The sequence below is a fragment of the Manis javanica genome, chromosome 7 (assembly GCF_040802235.1).
Source record: "Manis javanica isolate MJ-LG chromosome 7, MJ_LKY, whole genome shotgun sequence".
Lineage (NCBI taxonomy): Eukaryota > Metazoa > Chordata > Mammalia > Pholidota > Manidae > Manis > Manis javanica.
In genome coordinates this window covers 133330652-133345718 of record NC_133162.1, presented here as the reverse complement: position 1 = coordinate 133345718, position 15067 = coordinate 133330652, and the positions used below count along the sequence as shown (strand labels likewise).

Genomic DNA, 15067 nt, shown 5'->3' with positions numbered 1-15067 from the left:
CTGGATTGTGTCTTTTAGGAAGAGACTTTGGAGTTAGGGTTGCTCTGATTGCATTTAAAAGAATATTTTTCATTAAAGCAACTTTCACCCATATTCTTCATTATTTAAAGATGAAATATTTAATATTACCATGTTACAAAATTACTTTAGTAGAAATGGAATGTTGGATTCATTGTTGAACTTCTTTTCAGAAACATAGATTAAGTTGGAATTAATATTTTTGAAAGCTCTGCCATGCTGTCTTTTCCTCGAGCTGAATATGATAAATACTTACAAATGATTCCAGTCACCCAGCTCTTCTGTAAGAGAATTAAGTTTATCCCCTCCCACCTGTGGGAGAGAGGTTCACTGGTGCCAGGGTTTTCTTTTCACAAGGCTTCATTTTTCTGACTTCCCTATAAGAATTCAAAGACTTTTAGAGTTTAGCACATACATGCAAATTAAATTGCATAGCATTTTCAAGATATACTTGTGCTCAGTATTAACATGACAGTAGCAGTTGGATCAAAGTCTATTTGTCAGTTTGTAGTCCTCTCACTTGTCGTTTAAATCTTACTGCAAGCTGAGTAAATGTAAATGTAAATAAAATGAAACAGTCAACATACTTCAACTCAGGCACCTGCTTCCAGGGTTATTGCATAACTTAATGTTGCAGGACCTGAAGCAAAGGCTACCACATTTCTGACCTTGATGTTGTCCCTTGGCAATTGCTTGTCACCCTGGCAGTCAGCAAAGGTCCCACAAAGGGGAGCTACATGTGAATGATTTGAAGGGGGTCATGCTGCAGAATCTGCTGCAGCGTTTGAAGTGCTGATTACCCTTTTTTATTACTGTTCTCTAGCTTACTATCAAGCTGTCCTTGAGGTGGCTCCCACTAGCAGGTCTGGACTAGCCCTGGGTAGTTGGTACTTTAACTTATTAACTAATTGTAACCGTTAGTAAAGCAGAAATGCAGGCATTGATAATCACTGGGTATTCCCTTCTCTGCCGTCACAGATACCCTTTTGGCATATACGCATGCACATATATGCAGTGTGCCTAAATAATTCACCTCATAAAAAGACTCTTAGTGTATATTGGGGATGTTCAGAAGAGGATGATTTCATTCTACCAACCGTTCCATCTATATACCTATGAAAACTACCCAGGAAGCAAACATTGAAAAAGACCATCTCTGCTGACTGAGCCTCTTCTTTAGTGCTGATTACTGCATGTGGGCACACCTGGGCATGCTGATTTTATGTGTCTGGGTTTGTGCACTTGGCATTACGATTTGGCTAAGGTGTTAGCGCTGTTTAAGGGCATGAGAATGTGGAAGATGGGTGTTACCCATCTTATATTTAAAAAGAAAAATCCCGTCCCCAAATATTGGTGATAGGGAATTAAAGAGGCTGGGAAATCATCATCATCATAAAAGAAAAATGTAAAGAGTTTTTATACCACATTTATAGTTTTCTTTTTTATTCACATATTAGTTTTACGGCCTCTGGTGCTGTTCTCATGAAAGTTAAGACCCTTTATACTTAGGGCTTTGGGGGAATGTGTTTATATTTTATTGATGTGACCCTTTATGGTTAGTTAGGGCTTTCGATACCTTTTTGGCAGGAGATGTAATTCGGTGTGCTGAGCCTTGGGCGCGGTGGGCTCGCTGACCCGTTACTCGTGATGGTGTTCTCCGGAAGTGTGGGCTATAGCAGGTGGCAGGGCCGCCCTGCCCTATACCTGAGAGAGCTCCGTGGTGTTGGAACAGTTCATCACCGTTGTAAAGCTCACTAGGAAAAAAAGGTGTTCATAAGTCAGAATTTGTAAAAGCAATAATGTCTCACATAAAATAAGGGCTTTTTTTTTTTTTTTTGCCTTTCAGATTTTGGGGTAAGTGCATTCTTAGCAACAGGGGGTGATGTTACCCGGAATAAAGTCAGAAAAACATTTGTTGGCACCCCATGTTGGATGGCCCCTGAAGTCATGGAACAGGTAAAAAAAAAAATGATGGTTTGATTGACATAGTATAGTAGTATATAGATTATTAATACACTAACATTTCACTCAAAGCAATCATTTTACTGGAAAGCATCACGTAACTAGGATTTAATTCCCAACTGCTGGGCCTCAGTACTGAAGTAATATCAGGTGTGCATACACAGCTGTGAACTTCCAACATACAGTGGTCTTCATGATATGTAATATGTCAGCTGTATAATCGTGTTTTTCCCTGGTTCCTTTCTTAGGTGAGAGGCTATGACTTCAAGGCTGACATGTGGAGTTTTGGAATAACTGCCATTGAATTAGCAACTGGAGCAGCGCCTTATCACAAATATCCTCCTATGAAAGTAATTACTGTCGGAAATAACATGTTGGGTTTGAAATATAATTTAACGATATCTGTTCTGTAATTCTCTTAAACACTGTCATTTTTCTCTTAGACCTGAGGAGAATTAGTGGAGGAATGCAGCCAAGTTAAATGTGGTTCAATGTTAAATTCCCACTTTTGAAGCTTGCTTTACATTCTGCATACAGAACTCACTAAAGAATGAATCTGATTGACTGATGGAGCTTGAGAACTGTGACAGATGCTGGTCATTATTCTCTTGGTAGCAGAACCCTCCCAGCCCCCAAGCAACCTAAACATAGTTTATAGTGACATCTTTGCAGATAGAGTTCCCAAATTTTTAGGTCTTTTTTTAAAAATGGTCTATAACATTTCACCCCTGTTCGTGCAGTGTTGTGTTAGTGACTCATTGGAAATGTGTTTTTAGGAAATAACATACATTTGGATACTATTTTCAGATTTTTGTACATTTTTAACCAGCCTACATCATTTCTCTTAGTTCTGAGATGTGGTATTAGGCCTAACTTACCCAGCTAGGTTTTGTTTTGAGGCTGAAATAGTTTAGTGGAAATTTATATAACAGTATTTTACAGAGAATGTGGTCTGTGTTTGTTTTCACTTTTTCTAGGAAAATATTGGAAAAACTTAGGAGGATTACAAAAGACGCAGAAGGATTAAAAAAAATGTTAAAGTAATTTTTACTGGTGAAAAAGTTAATGCATTCTTATCATAGAAAATTTGGAAGAACAAATATAAAGAAAGTAATCCATATTTAGCCACAGACAATCCTTATTAAGATTTTAGTGTAATTTGTTACATTATTTTTCTCTATACACTTATATACATATTTTAAGATAGCCAAGATTTGGGGGTATCTGTATACATACCTGATTTTGATAACAGAAAATTTAAAGTTGAGGTGTAAACAATTGAAATGATCTTTTAGAGAAGAAGCCCTGAAGCAGCTCTTGAGAACTTTTTCTTCCACCTGGTTTTTCTGTATTCTTTTGTATTTCTTGTTTCCTTTCTTCCCCCACCTCATAAGTGTTTCCCACCCGAATCTAAAGCTACATTGCTCCTACCGTTTCAAGTCCTGCAGGAGTTTCCCCAGACTCTCAGTCCCCCCACTTTCCTCTGATTGCTGTTACCTCCACCAGCTATAAACTCTCACTTTAATCCTTCATCTGTTCACACATCCGAGAGTGTTTGAGGAGTTTTGGCGTGTATAGTATTTGCATAAATTAAGGCTGATTTATGCATTAATGAGGTTTAGTCATTTCATAGGTCAATAGCTTACTGCAGATTCTACCCTTTTTTTAAGCAAATCATTTTGATCTTACGGTGGACTTTTTTCCCTTTTTTGATTTGAAGGAGTATTTTGATTTTGTTTTGTCCCCCTTCGAAAGCAGCATGGGCCTTTGGCTGTGGTCGTGGCTTTTAATAACACTCTTGTATTTTGGCTTTTCAGTGCCTTACTGACTCAATTTTGCCCAGCCTTTAAGCAGTTCTCTGCATGTTTTCTCAAAAAAAAAAAAAAAGAAAAGGAAATCATGTATTAACTCCTGGGAAGATGTGTATTTATTTCCTAGGGCTGGCACTGTGTCACAGAAGCTCCAGTACAGGCAGTCCCTTACGTATGAATGACCTGGCTGCCCTGGGCCTCTCTCGCCCTCCCCTCTGCCAGCCCCTCTCCCAGGGGAAGGGAAGGGCCCCGCCTGCACTAAGCCCATGGGGAACTGCGCGCTCCTCAAGGCTAAGGCTGTGTGATACCACTTCCCAGGACGCCCTGGGCTGCTCGCTTTGGGAGATCATTCTTAACCCACAGAGCAGATTTTATAAGTTCTGTCAGTGGAATAACAAAAAGGTTAAAGGGCCCACGAACCGATTTGCAGAGGGGAGTGCTTTGAATACCCGCTTTCTTGGAAGCTAAAATCTTGGGAAAGCACATTTGTGTCTGATCAAGGACTGTCTTTGAGGCTTTATGAAGCATTAAAAACTCAGTTGTAAGAATTGCTCTACTGAGATTATGTCTTCCTGTGTGTTTTTGTTGCAGGTGTTAATGTTGACTTTGCAAAATGATCCACCCACTTTAGAAACCGGAGTAGAGGATAAGGAAATGATGAAAAAGTACGGCAAGTCCTTTAGAAAATTACTTTCACTGTGTCTTCAGAAAGACCCTTCCAAAAGGTATGTCAAATGTGTGGAGGAGCTAGTAACCTGGTCTGAGTCATGACAGCTTTGTGGGTGGACGGGGAGAAGGCGCCTCAAATGTCCTCTCATTCAGGGGAAGTCCTGTTCTGGCCCCGATTTCCAACCTGTTAGTGGAAGGCAGCGTGGGCCCAAGAGTGAGAGAAGTGAGGATGAGGGGTGGGCAGAGGGAAATTTTTAGAGTTTGTAAGATTTGTTGTTATGTAAGTTGAGGGCTCTGTCACCAAAGGAAATGAAGGAAAACAGAAATCAAAAGAAATTGTCGGCTGCACTTTCAGAAGCTGGGCTAATGCTCCACCTGAGTGCCAGGGCTGAGCTGGCCTCTGAGGAGGTGAATATCCTGCTAGCTCTGGTCTGAGCCAGGCAGGGCTGTTGAATTCTGCATGAGCTGCCTTTGAGCTGCAGAACAAGTTAGTGGTGCTGTTTAAAAGATGATCAGTAAAGAAGATTAAGATTTTTACATTAGAAAGATTGATCACAACATAAATAGCAAATAAGTAACTTTAGTATTTCCTCTTTATTCTTGGGTTATTGCCCTGCCCTGTACTGTGTCTGTTTTCTCGGTTTGTTTCCTCTTTCTTGATTTCTGTGACTTACAAATATCCTGGGTGGTGATAATAGAGCCCAGGGCCTCTACCGCTTAAAGGAAAACAGGAGTGATCGAACCAGCCGCAGCATTGCCCGGGTAGGGTCCCTGTGCAGGGCTGTCCTAACAGAGTGAGCGTAGATTGCAGGCCTGCAGAGGCCTGTGAGAGGTTACAGCCTCATCGCCCGAGGGTCCTATTTGATACTTACACTTTAAGACATAAATACTGGCTTTTCTTCTGAAACTTTCTTTTTCAGGGAAGGATTCCTTTATTTTTATTTTAAATTCTTTATGAAGTTTAAGCCTTTCACCTTTACACAGTTATCTGCTGTTTGAGTAAGCCTACCCTTCTTTAGAGCAAACACCATCTGCATTATTTTACCCACTTGTAGCTACTCTCTTCATCCCATTACTTTTCATGGAATTTGCCTTGAATCTTTTCTGTATCCGTCACCTTTCTCTAGGAGTCGGGCCTGAAGACTGTGTATATTAAGCCTCTTGAAATTATTTATTGTAAAGGGATGATTATTTTGTCACACTTGTAAGCTGGTGCTTCTTAAACATCTTGGTTTAAGCAAACCCTTTGCATTTGATCTGTAGGGCTTATTTTTTCCTCCAAAGTTACAGTGACCTTTCCTGGAGGTCACCTCTTCACTGTCCTGTTGGGTGAAATGCTCTTAGATTCTAATTTTGTTCTGGAACACTTGCTTCCTTCGCCTGTGTTTGGTGTCATCTCCAGACATAAATTTTTGGTATCACCAAGGCAAGGAAACAGAATTTGGTCCTCCAAACCCACTGAGAGAAGTGTAGGTGTACCTTGTTTTCTTATACTTTGCCTTATTTTGTTCTGCAGATAATGTTTTTTTTTTTAAAAAATTGAAGGTTGGTGGCAACCCTGTGCTGAGCAAGTCTATTAGTGCCATTTTCCAACAGCATTTGCTCACTCCCGTCTCTGTGTCACATTTTGGTAATTCTCTTAATATTTCAGTCTTTTGTGTTTTATTACCATATTTGTTGTGGGGATCTCTGATCAGTGATCTTTGATGTTTTGCCATTTTAATTGTTTTAGGGCACAATGAACCGCACCCATGTAACCTGGCAAGCTCAGTTGATAAGTGTGTGTGTTCTGGCTGTTCCCTGGACCGGGGTTCCCCCATCTTTCTTCCTCTCCTCAGGCCCGCCCCATTTCCTGAGACAGAACAATATTGGAATTAGGTCAGTTTATAACACCATAATGGCCTCTAAGTGTTTAAGTGAAAGGAATAGTCGCCCATCCATCACTTTAAATCAAAAGCTAGAAATGATTAAGCTTTGTGACCAAGGCAGGTCAAAAGCCGAGATGGGCTGAAAGCTAGGCCTCTTACATCGAACAGTTAGCCAAGTTGTGAATGCGAAGGAAAAGCTCTTGCAGGAGATTAAAAGTGCTATTTCAGTGAGCACGTGATTGATAAGAAAGTGAAGCAGCCTTATTGCTGATATGGAGAAAGTTTGAGTGGTCTGGAGAGATCAAAGCAGCCACAGTATTCCCTTGAACCAAGATTAATCCAGAGCAAGGCCCTAACTCTCTTCGATTCTATGAAGGCTGAGAGAGGGAAGGAAGCTACCGGAGAAACGCTGGAAGCGAGCGGGCGTTGGTTCATGAGGTTTAAGGAAAGAAGCGTCTCCATAACATAAAAGTGCGGTGGAAGCAGCAAGTGCTGATGGAGAAGCTGCAGCGAGTTACCCAAAAGATCCAGCTCAGGTCATTCATGAAGGTGCTACACCGCAGACTTTTAATGTAGCCTAAACAGCCTTCTATTGAAAGAAGAAGCCATCTAGGATTTTCATAGCTGGAGAGGAAAAGTCAAAGCCTGGCTTCAAAGCTTCAAAGGACAGACTGACTCTCTTGTTAGGAGCTAATGCAGAGGGTGACTTAAAGTTGAAGCCAGTGTTCACTCATCATTCTGAAAATTTTAGGGCCCTTAAAATTATGGTAAATTGACTCTTCCTGTGCTCTATCAATGGAACAATGAAGCCTGGGTGACAGCATGTCTGTTTGTAACATGCTTTACTAAATATTTTAAACACAGTGTTGAGACCTACTGCTCAGGAAAAAAGATTCCTTTCAAAATATTCTTGCTCATTCACAGTGCACCCGGCCACACAAGAGCTCTGATGGAAAGTTGTTTTCCTGTCTACTAACACAACATCTGTTCTGCAGACCATGGATCAAGGAGTCATTTTGACTTGCAAGTCTCATTATTGAAGAAATACATTTTGTAAGGCTATAGCTGCCATAGACAGTAATTCCTTTGATGGCTGTGGGCAAAGCCAGTTGAAAACTTTCTGGAAAGGAGTCATCCTTCTGGATCATTTGTGATTCATGGGAAGAGGTCAAAATACTAACATTAGCAGGAGTTTGGGAAGAGTTGGTGCCAACTTTCATGGATGACCTTGAGGAGTTCAAGACTTCAGTGGAGGAAGTAACCGCAGATATGGTGGAAATTGCAAAAGAATTAGAATTGGAAGTGTGGCCTGAAGAGGGGACTGAACTGCTGCATCTCAGGATCAGACTTGAATGGCTGAGGAATTGCTTCTTATAGAAGAGCAAACAAAGTGGTTTCTTAAGATGGAAGCTACTCCTGGTGACGTTGCTGTGAAGATCGTTGATGACAACCAAGGATTTAGAATATTCCATGAAGGGGGTTGATGAAGCTGCAGCGGGATTGAGAGGATTGACTCCAATTTGAAAGAAGTTCTACTGTGGGTACAGTGCTGTCAAGCCGCATTCCCTCATGAAAGGAAGAGTCTGTCCATGCTGCACACTTAATTGTTGTCTTAATTGAAAAAATTGCTGGAGGCACCCCAGCCTTCAGCAACCACCTGCTGATGGGGCAGCAGCCATCAGTATGGCAGCAAGCCCCTCTATCAGCAAAAATTTATGACTCCCTGAAAGCTCAGATGATAGTTAGCAATTTTTAGCCATGAAGTGCTTTTTCATTAAGATATATACATTTTTTTTTTAGATGTAATGCTTTTGTGTACTTAATAGACTCCAGTAGAGTGGAACCATAACTTTTATATGCAGTGGGCACCAAAACATTCATTTGGCTTCTTTGCTGCAGCATTCGCTTTATTGCCGTGGTCTGGAAGCAAACCCCCTGTATCTCTGAGGTCCCCGTGCCTGTCTTCCCTTGGCACTAGGTGATTACCCATGGTCTTGGCGCTTCTCAAACTAGTTGCGGTGCCACCTAGTGGTGGTGACATGTAATGTTGCACAATTCAAGCTCTTTCAGAAAATGGTTCTGAAGGGGAGACTTACTACTGTACTTAATGATATAACAGTATTATTTCTTTAGGTGATTTGTAGTTTGGCCAAGATAGATTAGATCACAATATGTTATATTTATATATATATAAGCTATATATATATAAATACCTAATGCAATTGAAATAACAATTTCAATAAGAAATAACAAACCGTCCTTAGTAATAATCTTGAAAGTCTTTTCAGGTTTTACTGATTATATGAGCTCAAATATCAGGGTCCTGCCACCCCACCAAAAAGTAACAATAAAAAAAAATCTTTTAGAAAGGAGCCATACACCATAGATTCAAATTCTTAGTGTTTCTTTCGGTGTTCTCTTAGTAACGGTATTGATTTACAAAGTATTAGTCGTTTAAGGACTTCTTGCAGACGTTCTCTGTGTACCATGGTCTGTCCTCCACTACTGTGCAGCCGCCTCTATGAGAAACAGTTAGAGATGGTAGCGGAGCACAGACTTTGTTTTAGTGAGAAGACATGGATGTGGGAAGTTTGGGGGAAAAACATTCGTGAAATGTGAGGGTGGAAGAGAGCAATACTGTTGAATTATTTATTATATAAGGTGCAATTTTAAGGCAGCCATTCATTACTGAGTTAATAAGTAAACATTCAAGTGCTGCACAGTTCTGAAAGCAATCATGCGTATTTCCTGTCTTCTTTGCCTTTGCTTATGTTGCCCAAGGCTTCTTCCTCTTGTTCCGTCCCCCTATTACCTGCCCTCAACACTTAATTCAAAGGCCCCATCTTCGTGCATTTGGTGAGCTGGGTACATTTGGGTGAGATTCCTAGCTCTACTTTATCATCCTTTGCAGGACCTAGTTTCCTTGTCTGTAAAATGGCCCTAATAACACCTATTTCATAGGATTGCTGTGGGGCTGGAGTGAGGTAATGCACTTGATCGAGGAAGCCACAGTGCCTGGAGGTTCCTAACTATTCAGGAAATTGGGACACTGGCCATTTGTTTTTCACCCTTTTCTCCCTGACCTAGTGGAGGTATTGCAAATTTGAGTTTTCTTTCACTATGTTAGAAGATACATCTCTGTTATAGTATGGACAAGATAATCTCTTGTAGCATTCATCACACTGTGTCTATTTACTGTCCCACACATCCAGTTTCCCATGAGTGTGCAAGTGTTTTAGAAGGAGAATGTGTGCCTCTTATCTCTGCATCTTGCATCCACAGTGTCTAGTGTGTAGTACATACTCTGGTATTTTCTTGAACAACTGGAGACAACGAGGAGCTCGCAATTTGGAGATAATTTTGGACTCTGAAAAGAGTTTCAGAGACAAACCAGGTTCTCCTGGGTTGAGGAGTTAATTTGTGCAAGATTTCCGATATTTATATTTATTTCTGTTGCCTGCACAGAAATCGCCTGCTTATCATCTGAAAACAGTTGACTGGTACCCAAACTCTGGTCTCGCTGAGTACCTTTTTAGCGATGAATGGAAACATATCACAGGGGAACAGTGGCCAAGACAGATTCGCTCTTATATGCAGGAGCCCTCCGGCTAGTTGGGGAGGAGCTGGGCTTTCTGTCAACCTTGAGAGCTCAGGGAACTTACCTAATAAGAGGGAGCTGAGGCGCTGGAGCTCTTTGCCTCATGAGTCTGTGCCCTGCTTTGGCAAAGATGAAGAGTTGCTTGTATTTACATACAGAACACTTCGCTATTCCTTGAAAAAAGAATGAGCCTTAGTCTTGTAGATTACATACTTCCCATGGATGGCAACTATAAAAGGAACCAGCATTTTCTTGGAGCAGCAAGGGCTGAATGCTGCACAGATGAGTCCATTAGAAATGAATGAAATTTAAATACTTCTTTTGGGGGAGGGGAGGCATTATAAAATGCAGCTCTGCCTGAGGTCAATGAGCTGTTAGAAATTTATAATGCAAATTGTCAGACTGTTTAAACTGAATCATATTCCTCTTTTGAAAATCATTTTAAGTCTCAGTGGACTTTAGTTCATTCATATGTATTAGCTGAATCCTTTAAGAGGTTTTCTTCTGAGAATGTTGGTACTTAAAGGCCACTGCATTGTTTTTAAGGATTTTAAACTGAATCATCTTTTAAAGTCTGGACCATTATTTTGCTTGCTGGTATAGCATTTTAGTTGTTCTTGTAAAGCAGTGTTTGTACTTACATTACATTGTATTTCTTGGCAATTGTTAGCAGCGCTGTATGACATAAGTGTGCTTGCAAAGGTACTTCCCTTGTACTCAGGTAGCTAAGAGGCAGGCAGTGCTGATGGCTCCACATTAACCCCGCACTGCTGGTCGCTATAGCATGAAATTCAAACTAACAAACATGCAAACAAAACACCAACCAAAGTCAGATGGGCTGCATGTGCCTCGTATTTTCGTGTACTTTCTATTCGGTTGTTCCCTCGCTCATTTTCTTCATTCTTCCAGTTTCATTTTGTCAAACTTTCTTATGTAGGATTTTACTCCAGCGTGTAGACACTTGAGCTGATTTGAGCATGCAAAGGACCTGCTTTTTAGTTCTTCTCTGTATGGAGTAGAAATTGCCTATTATTTAACATAAATATTAAGCCTATAAAAAGGGATGTAGCTTCTTTCAGTGATTTCTCATTTCTTACGTCATTGTGTTTCTATATTTTCGATGAAGGCTAAGACTAGAGAATACAGAGAAAGTTTTCTCTGCTGCATGCTTTTCCCCTTTACAGTTTTGCTTGCCACAGAGATGATCTTGCTGGGGAAGGGAAAGTATTTTCCCAGCTCTGTATCTCAAGGTGTGTCTGGCATCCCCCAGCCTTCTTTCTGCATTGGTCCTACACTGGCCCCTCAGTGTGCAGGAGGAGGAGGCAGGACGCAGCCGTGCAAAGGAGAAGGGGAAGCGTTTGGCTCTCCACCTTCGTGCCCCCGTCGCGCACAGACTTAATGCTTCCTGTTTTCTGAACGTGAGTCTTTCATTTTCAGCGCAGCATTCTCCAGTTCCCTACTGCATTGGATCGATGCTTGGGATTTGGTGCTGACTAAATCCAGCCCCAAAGGAGTTGTGGGAAGGCCAGGAGTGTCCAAAAGTCAAGTAGCCTTACTTTAACCCCATGTTTGATGATGGTATGATATCGAGCTATAGTTTTCTGGTCTGCGCCAGGCATTGGGGATACAGAAATGAATACTGTGTGTTCCCTGTCTTGGAGAAGTTTCTAAGCTCGTGGGGCCGAGGCAGGGAGACATGAGAATAGATAATTATAGAATGCGAGTGTGGGTAGGTAGGTGTGTGAGCATCACGTAGGGAGCAATGAATTCTACTTGCAGGAGCCGGGGAAGGTGCCGTGGAAGCTGGGTGGCATTTCAGTTGGCTCTTGACTGATGCAAAGGCTGTGCCCATTGGTTACAAAACATTTTAAAGCGAGAAAAGCAGCGTGTGTATTGTCATGAAAGAGCAAGGGATGGGTGAGGATGCAGGTAGTCGGCAGATGGGGTTCCCCTGGGGTGCGGAGGTAAGGGAGGCCGGAAGCGTCAGTAGGTGGGTCAGGACTGGCTTTCTGTAGACGCTGACTCTCTGAGCAGTGTGGGCGATGGGAGAAAGAGGTGGCAGAGAGCCTAGCTGGGGGGCTTTTGTAACTGTATGGGCCAGAGGTGAAGAGGGTGGCCTAGAGTTGCATAATCAGCTTGATTTTCTTGGGTTTCTTTTCACTTAAAAAAAAATGAAGTCGAAGTTATTTTGTATGCCTCTTGGTTTTCTAAATTTTGTTTCATGTTGTGAGGCACCAGACATGACCCCAGGCTTTGCCCAGTGTAAGGGCCCGCGTGTTCCCTGTGGGGAGAGGGTGGTGGCTCTCCCGCTGCTTCCACCCAAACACAGTGCCACTGTTTGCCTGTTCGGGGCCCCTCTTGCCATCTAGCAGCGCCCTCGAGCTCCTCTCTGCTAGGTTTGACGTTGTTAAAGGTAGTCATTCTGTCTGTCATATTCACTGTAGTAAGTCTAGCCCCTGGCATCAGGCCTGACAAATAGTAGATGCTCATTAAATGTTCACTGCAAGATGGAGGGATGAGTGTGGATTAGCTGGAGGCCACAAACATTCTGAAGGTCAGCAAGAGTGCACATTGAAATAACAGCCCGAGTTAAATCATGTAAAATAGTTGTGTCATGCTTAGTTCTAGTGCCTAACAAGGTACAAATTTGTGAATCTCAATGAGCTGAGGGGGTGTGTGGCACACTAAATGTAAAACGTGCCCCTCTTGTTGATTAGACCTTTATTTACCGAAAGCCAGTAGCAGTTAGCAGCTGGGCACCGCGGTGGCCTGGCCTCTCTGTCAGGTTCCTGTCACCAGTGTTCCACTTGAAATGGAGGAAAAGAGTGATAACAGTTAAACTAGGAAATTTCTTTGCACAGCAATAAAGTTTGTGACCCCGTAGACTTAACGTGCTTTCTAAAGTGACGCACTTTATGACGTTGCCTAGTTCCAGAGCAGCAGATCCCAATCTTTCCAAGTCTGAAGACTCTTCTTAAATTGGCATCCCCTCAGCACAGCATTTTATCTGTACCTCTGGTCATCACCGTGGAGAGAATACTGAGTGATACTCAGTAATGCTTCCCTCCCCCCATTCTAAAATCTTTTTATTATGAAAAATTTGAAATGTACAGAAAAGGTAAAAAAAAAAAATAGTACAGTGTTTACTTCAATACCACCACTTAGATTCAACAGTTATTCACATTTTCTGTGTCTGCTGTATCTATTTATCTACATTTTATTTGCTAACAGTTTGAAAGTAACATACTTAATACTTCAGCTTGCATTCTCTACAAATAAAGACATGTTCCTACATAACCGCAGTACTTTTCCACACATGAGAAAATGAACAGTAATTTCCTAAAATTGCCTGATACCCCAGAGTATTCACTTATCTTTATTTCCAATTGCTTTTTGTAGCTTCTTCACTTTCCCCCTCAAATGCAGGATTCTGGCAAGGGTCGTGCACATTTGGTGTTGTTTCTTGAAGTCTGTTTTCGTCTAGGACAGTCCCCTCTCCTCTGGTCACTGACTTTTTGAAGAGATGAGGCCAGTTGGTTTGCTGACTGCCCTATACTGTAGATTTTTCTGATTCTTACTGCATGGCTGCATTTTTTTAGAAAGAACTTTGATAAAGGAAGCTATTCTCTATGGAAGAATGTCAGTTAATACAAATAGAAGGAATGATTGCAGTAGAAAATCAGTATTTTGCCTCCTGTGGAATAATTTTTTAAGGCAGAGATGCTACAACTATTGGATGACAGGTCTCGGGGAATAGGATATTCATACGATGCCAGAGTGTCGCCGGACAGAATGCTTGCCAGCGGGAGAGGGGGAAATACACTCTTACAGTGGGGAGGTCTTGGGTCTGGGGATGAATTGGCTAAAGTTAGCATTACTCCAGTTAAATAAGCTCACTGTGTATGCCTCTAACATGCTTCAGGAAGAGCTGTAAAGCATATCATCTATCAAATATTCTTTCCCCAAAGACTTGGTGGAACCTAATCAAGCCTTGAGACCTGACTCTCAGCTGATAGAAGGTAGAGGGTAGAAGAACAGGTTAAGTGACACCATCAGGATAGCATCAGACCCATCCAGTAATGCTTTTAAGTGAATTTGCATTTTATTAATCAACGTCGCATTTACTCTCCCCTGAAAAACAGTCTTCCGTGTACACTTGAGACAGGGTTACTCAGAGCTTGTGCTCAGGATAATGTGGACCCTTTGCAGTAACTGCTACTTTTGGGGAGTCACAGAATAACAACAGACTGTAGTTTTCTGTAACAGGGTCATATTGCATCTTGTATAGCTTCTTAATAAATACAGGAATTTAGCTCACAGACGTGTCAGTCTGCCACCTTTTAGAAGCAGTGAATTTGCTCAGTGAAGTGTAAGGAACAAGGCTGGAAAATTGATCCTGCCCCACATATTTAACTTATAGGAGTTGATGAATCTTGCAGCAGAGATGTTTGGAAAGAACTAGAAAATGGGCACCATTGTATTGAGTTGCTGCTCATGATTAATTTAGGTTCTGGTTTTGCTGTTCCTAAAACTGGTCTTCAGAAATACTCTAGGATTGAGTCATTTCATCAAGGCAGTGTAATTATTGAGTGGTCATTGTTTCAACTTTAATTTATTATTGATCTTTCAGGCCCACAGCAGCAGAACTTTTAAAATGCAAATTCTTCCAGAAAGCCAAGGTAACATGTTTAAAAACCCAAGTAAATCTGCTATTTTGAAATCACTGTGAATTTCTACTATCATATTTGATGTTAAACTGTGTGGAATGTTTGTTTTGCAGAACAGAGAGTACCTGATTGAGAAGCTGCTTACAAGAACGCCGGACATAGCCCAGAGAGCCAAAAAGGTGAGTGCTGCCCGCGGCCCCGCGGCCCCCCAGGGAAGTGGAGCCCGTTGGGAGAAGGGAAAACATTTCCACGGACTCAGGATGTGTTATTTAGAGGTTATCTGCTTAGTGATAACTTCAGACACCCGAGTTTTGCCTTTTGGATCTCAGCTTGCTGTTATGTGCTTGGGTGTGGAAACATGTGGAACTCAAATGTTTTCATTTTTTCATTTATCAGCTTTGCTCAAAGGCCAGAGGGGAGGGGACTGTAATGAGATTTAAGAGGTAAAATACCCTTCACCTGCATTTTACAGAA

At 41.6% G+C, this 15067-nt stretch overlaps 1 protein-coding gene across 3 annotated transcripts in view; it reads left to right on the top strand.

The window, feature by feature from the left end:
• Window positions 1-15067, top strand: part of STK39 (serine/threonine kinase 39) — a 268447-nt gene that overhangs the window by 86792 nt on the left and 166588 nt on the right. For all 3 annotated transcript variants that reach the window (XM_036995948.2, XM_036995950.2, XM_073241605.1), the window contains exons 6-10: window positions 1865-1974; window positions 2229-2330; window positions 4383-4516; window positions 14557-14605; window positions 14707-14772. In XM_036995948.2, coding sequence (XP_036851843.1) covers window positions 1865-1974; window positions 2229-2330; window positions 4383-4516; window positions 14557-14605; window positions 14707-14772 — 461 coding nt within the window. The remainder of the gene's footprint in view (window positions 1-1864; window positions 1975-2228; window positions 2331-4382; window positions 4517-14556; window positions 14606-14706; window positions 14773-15067) is intronic.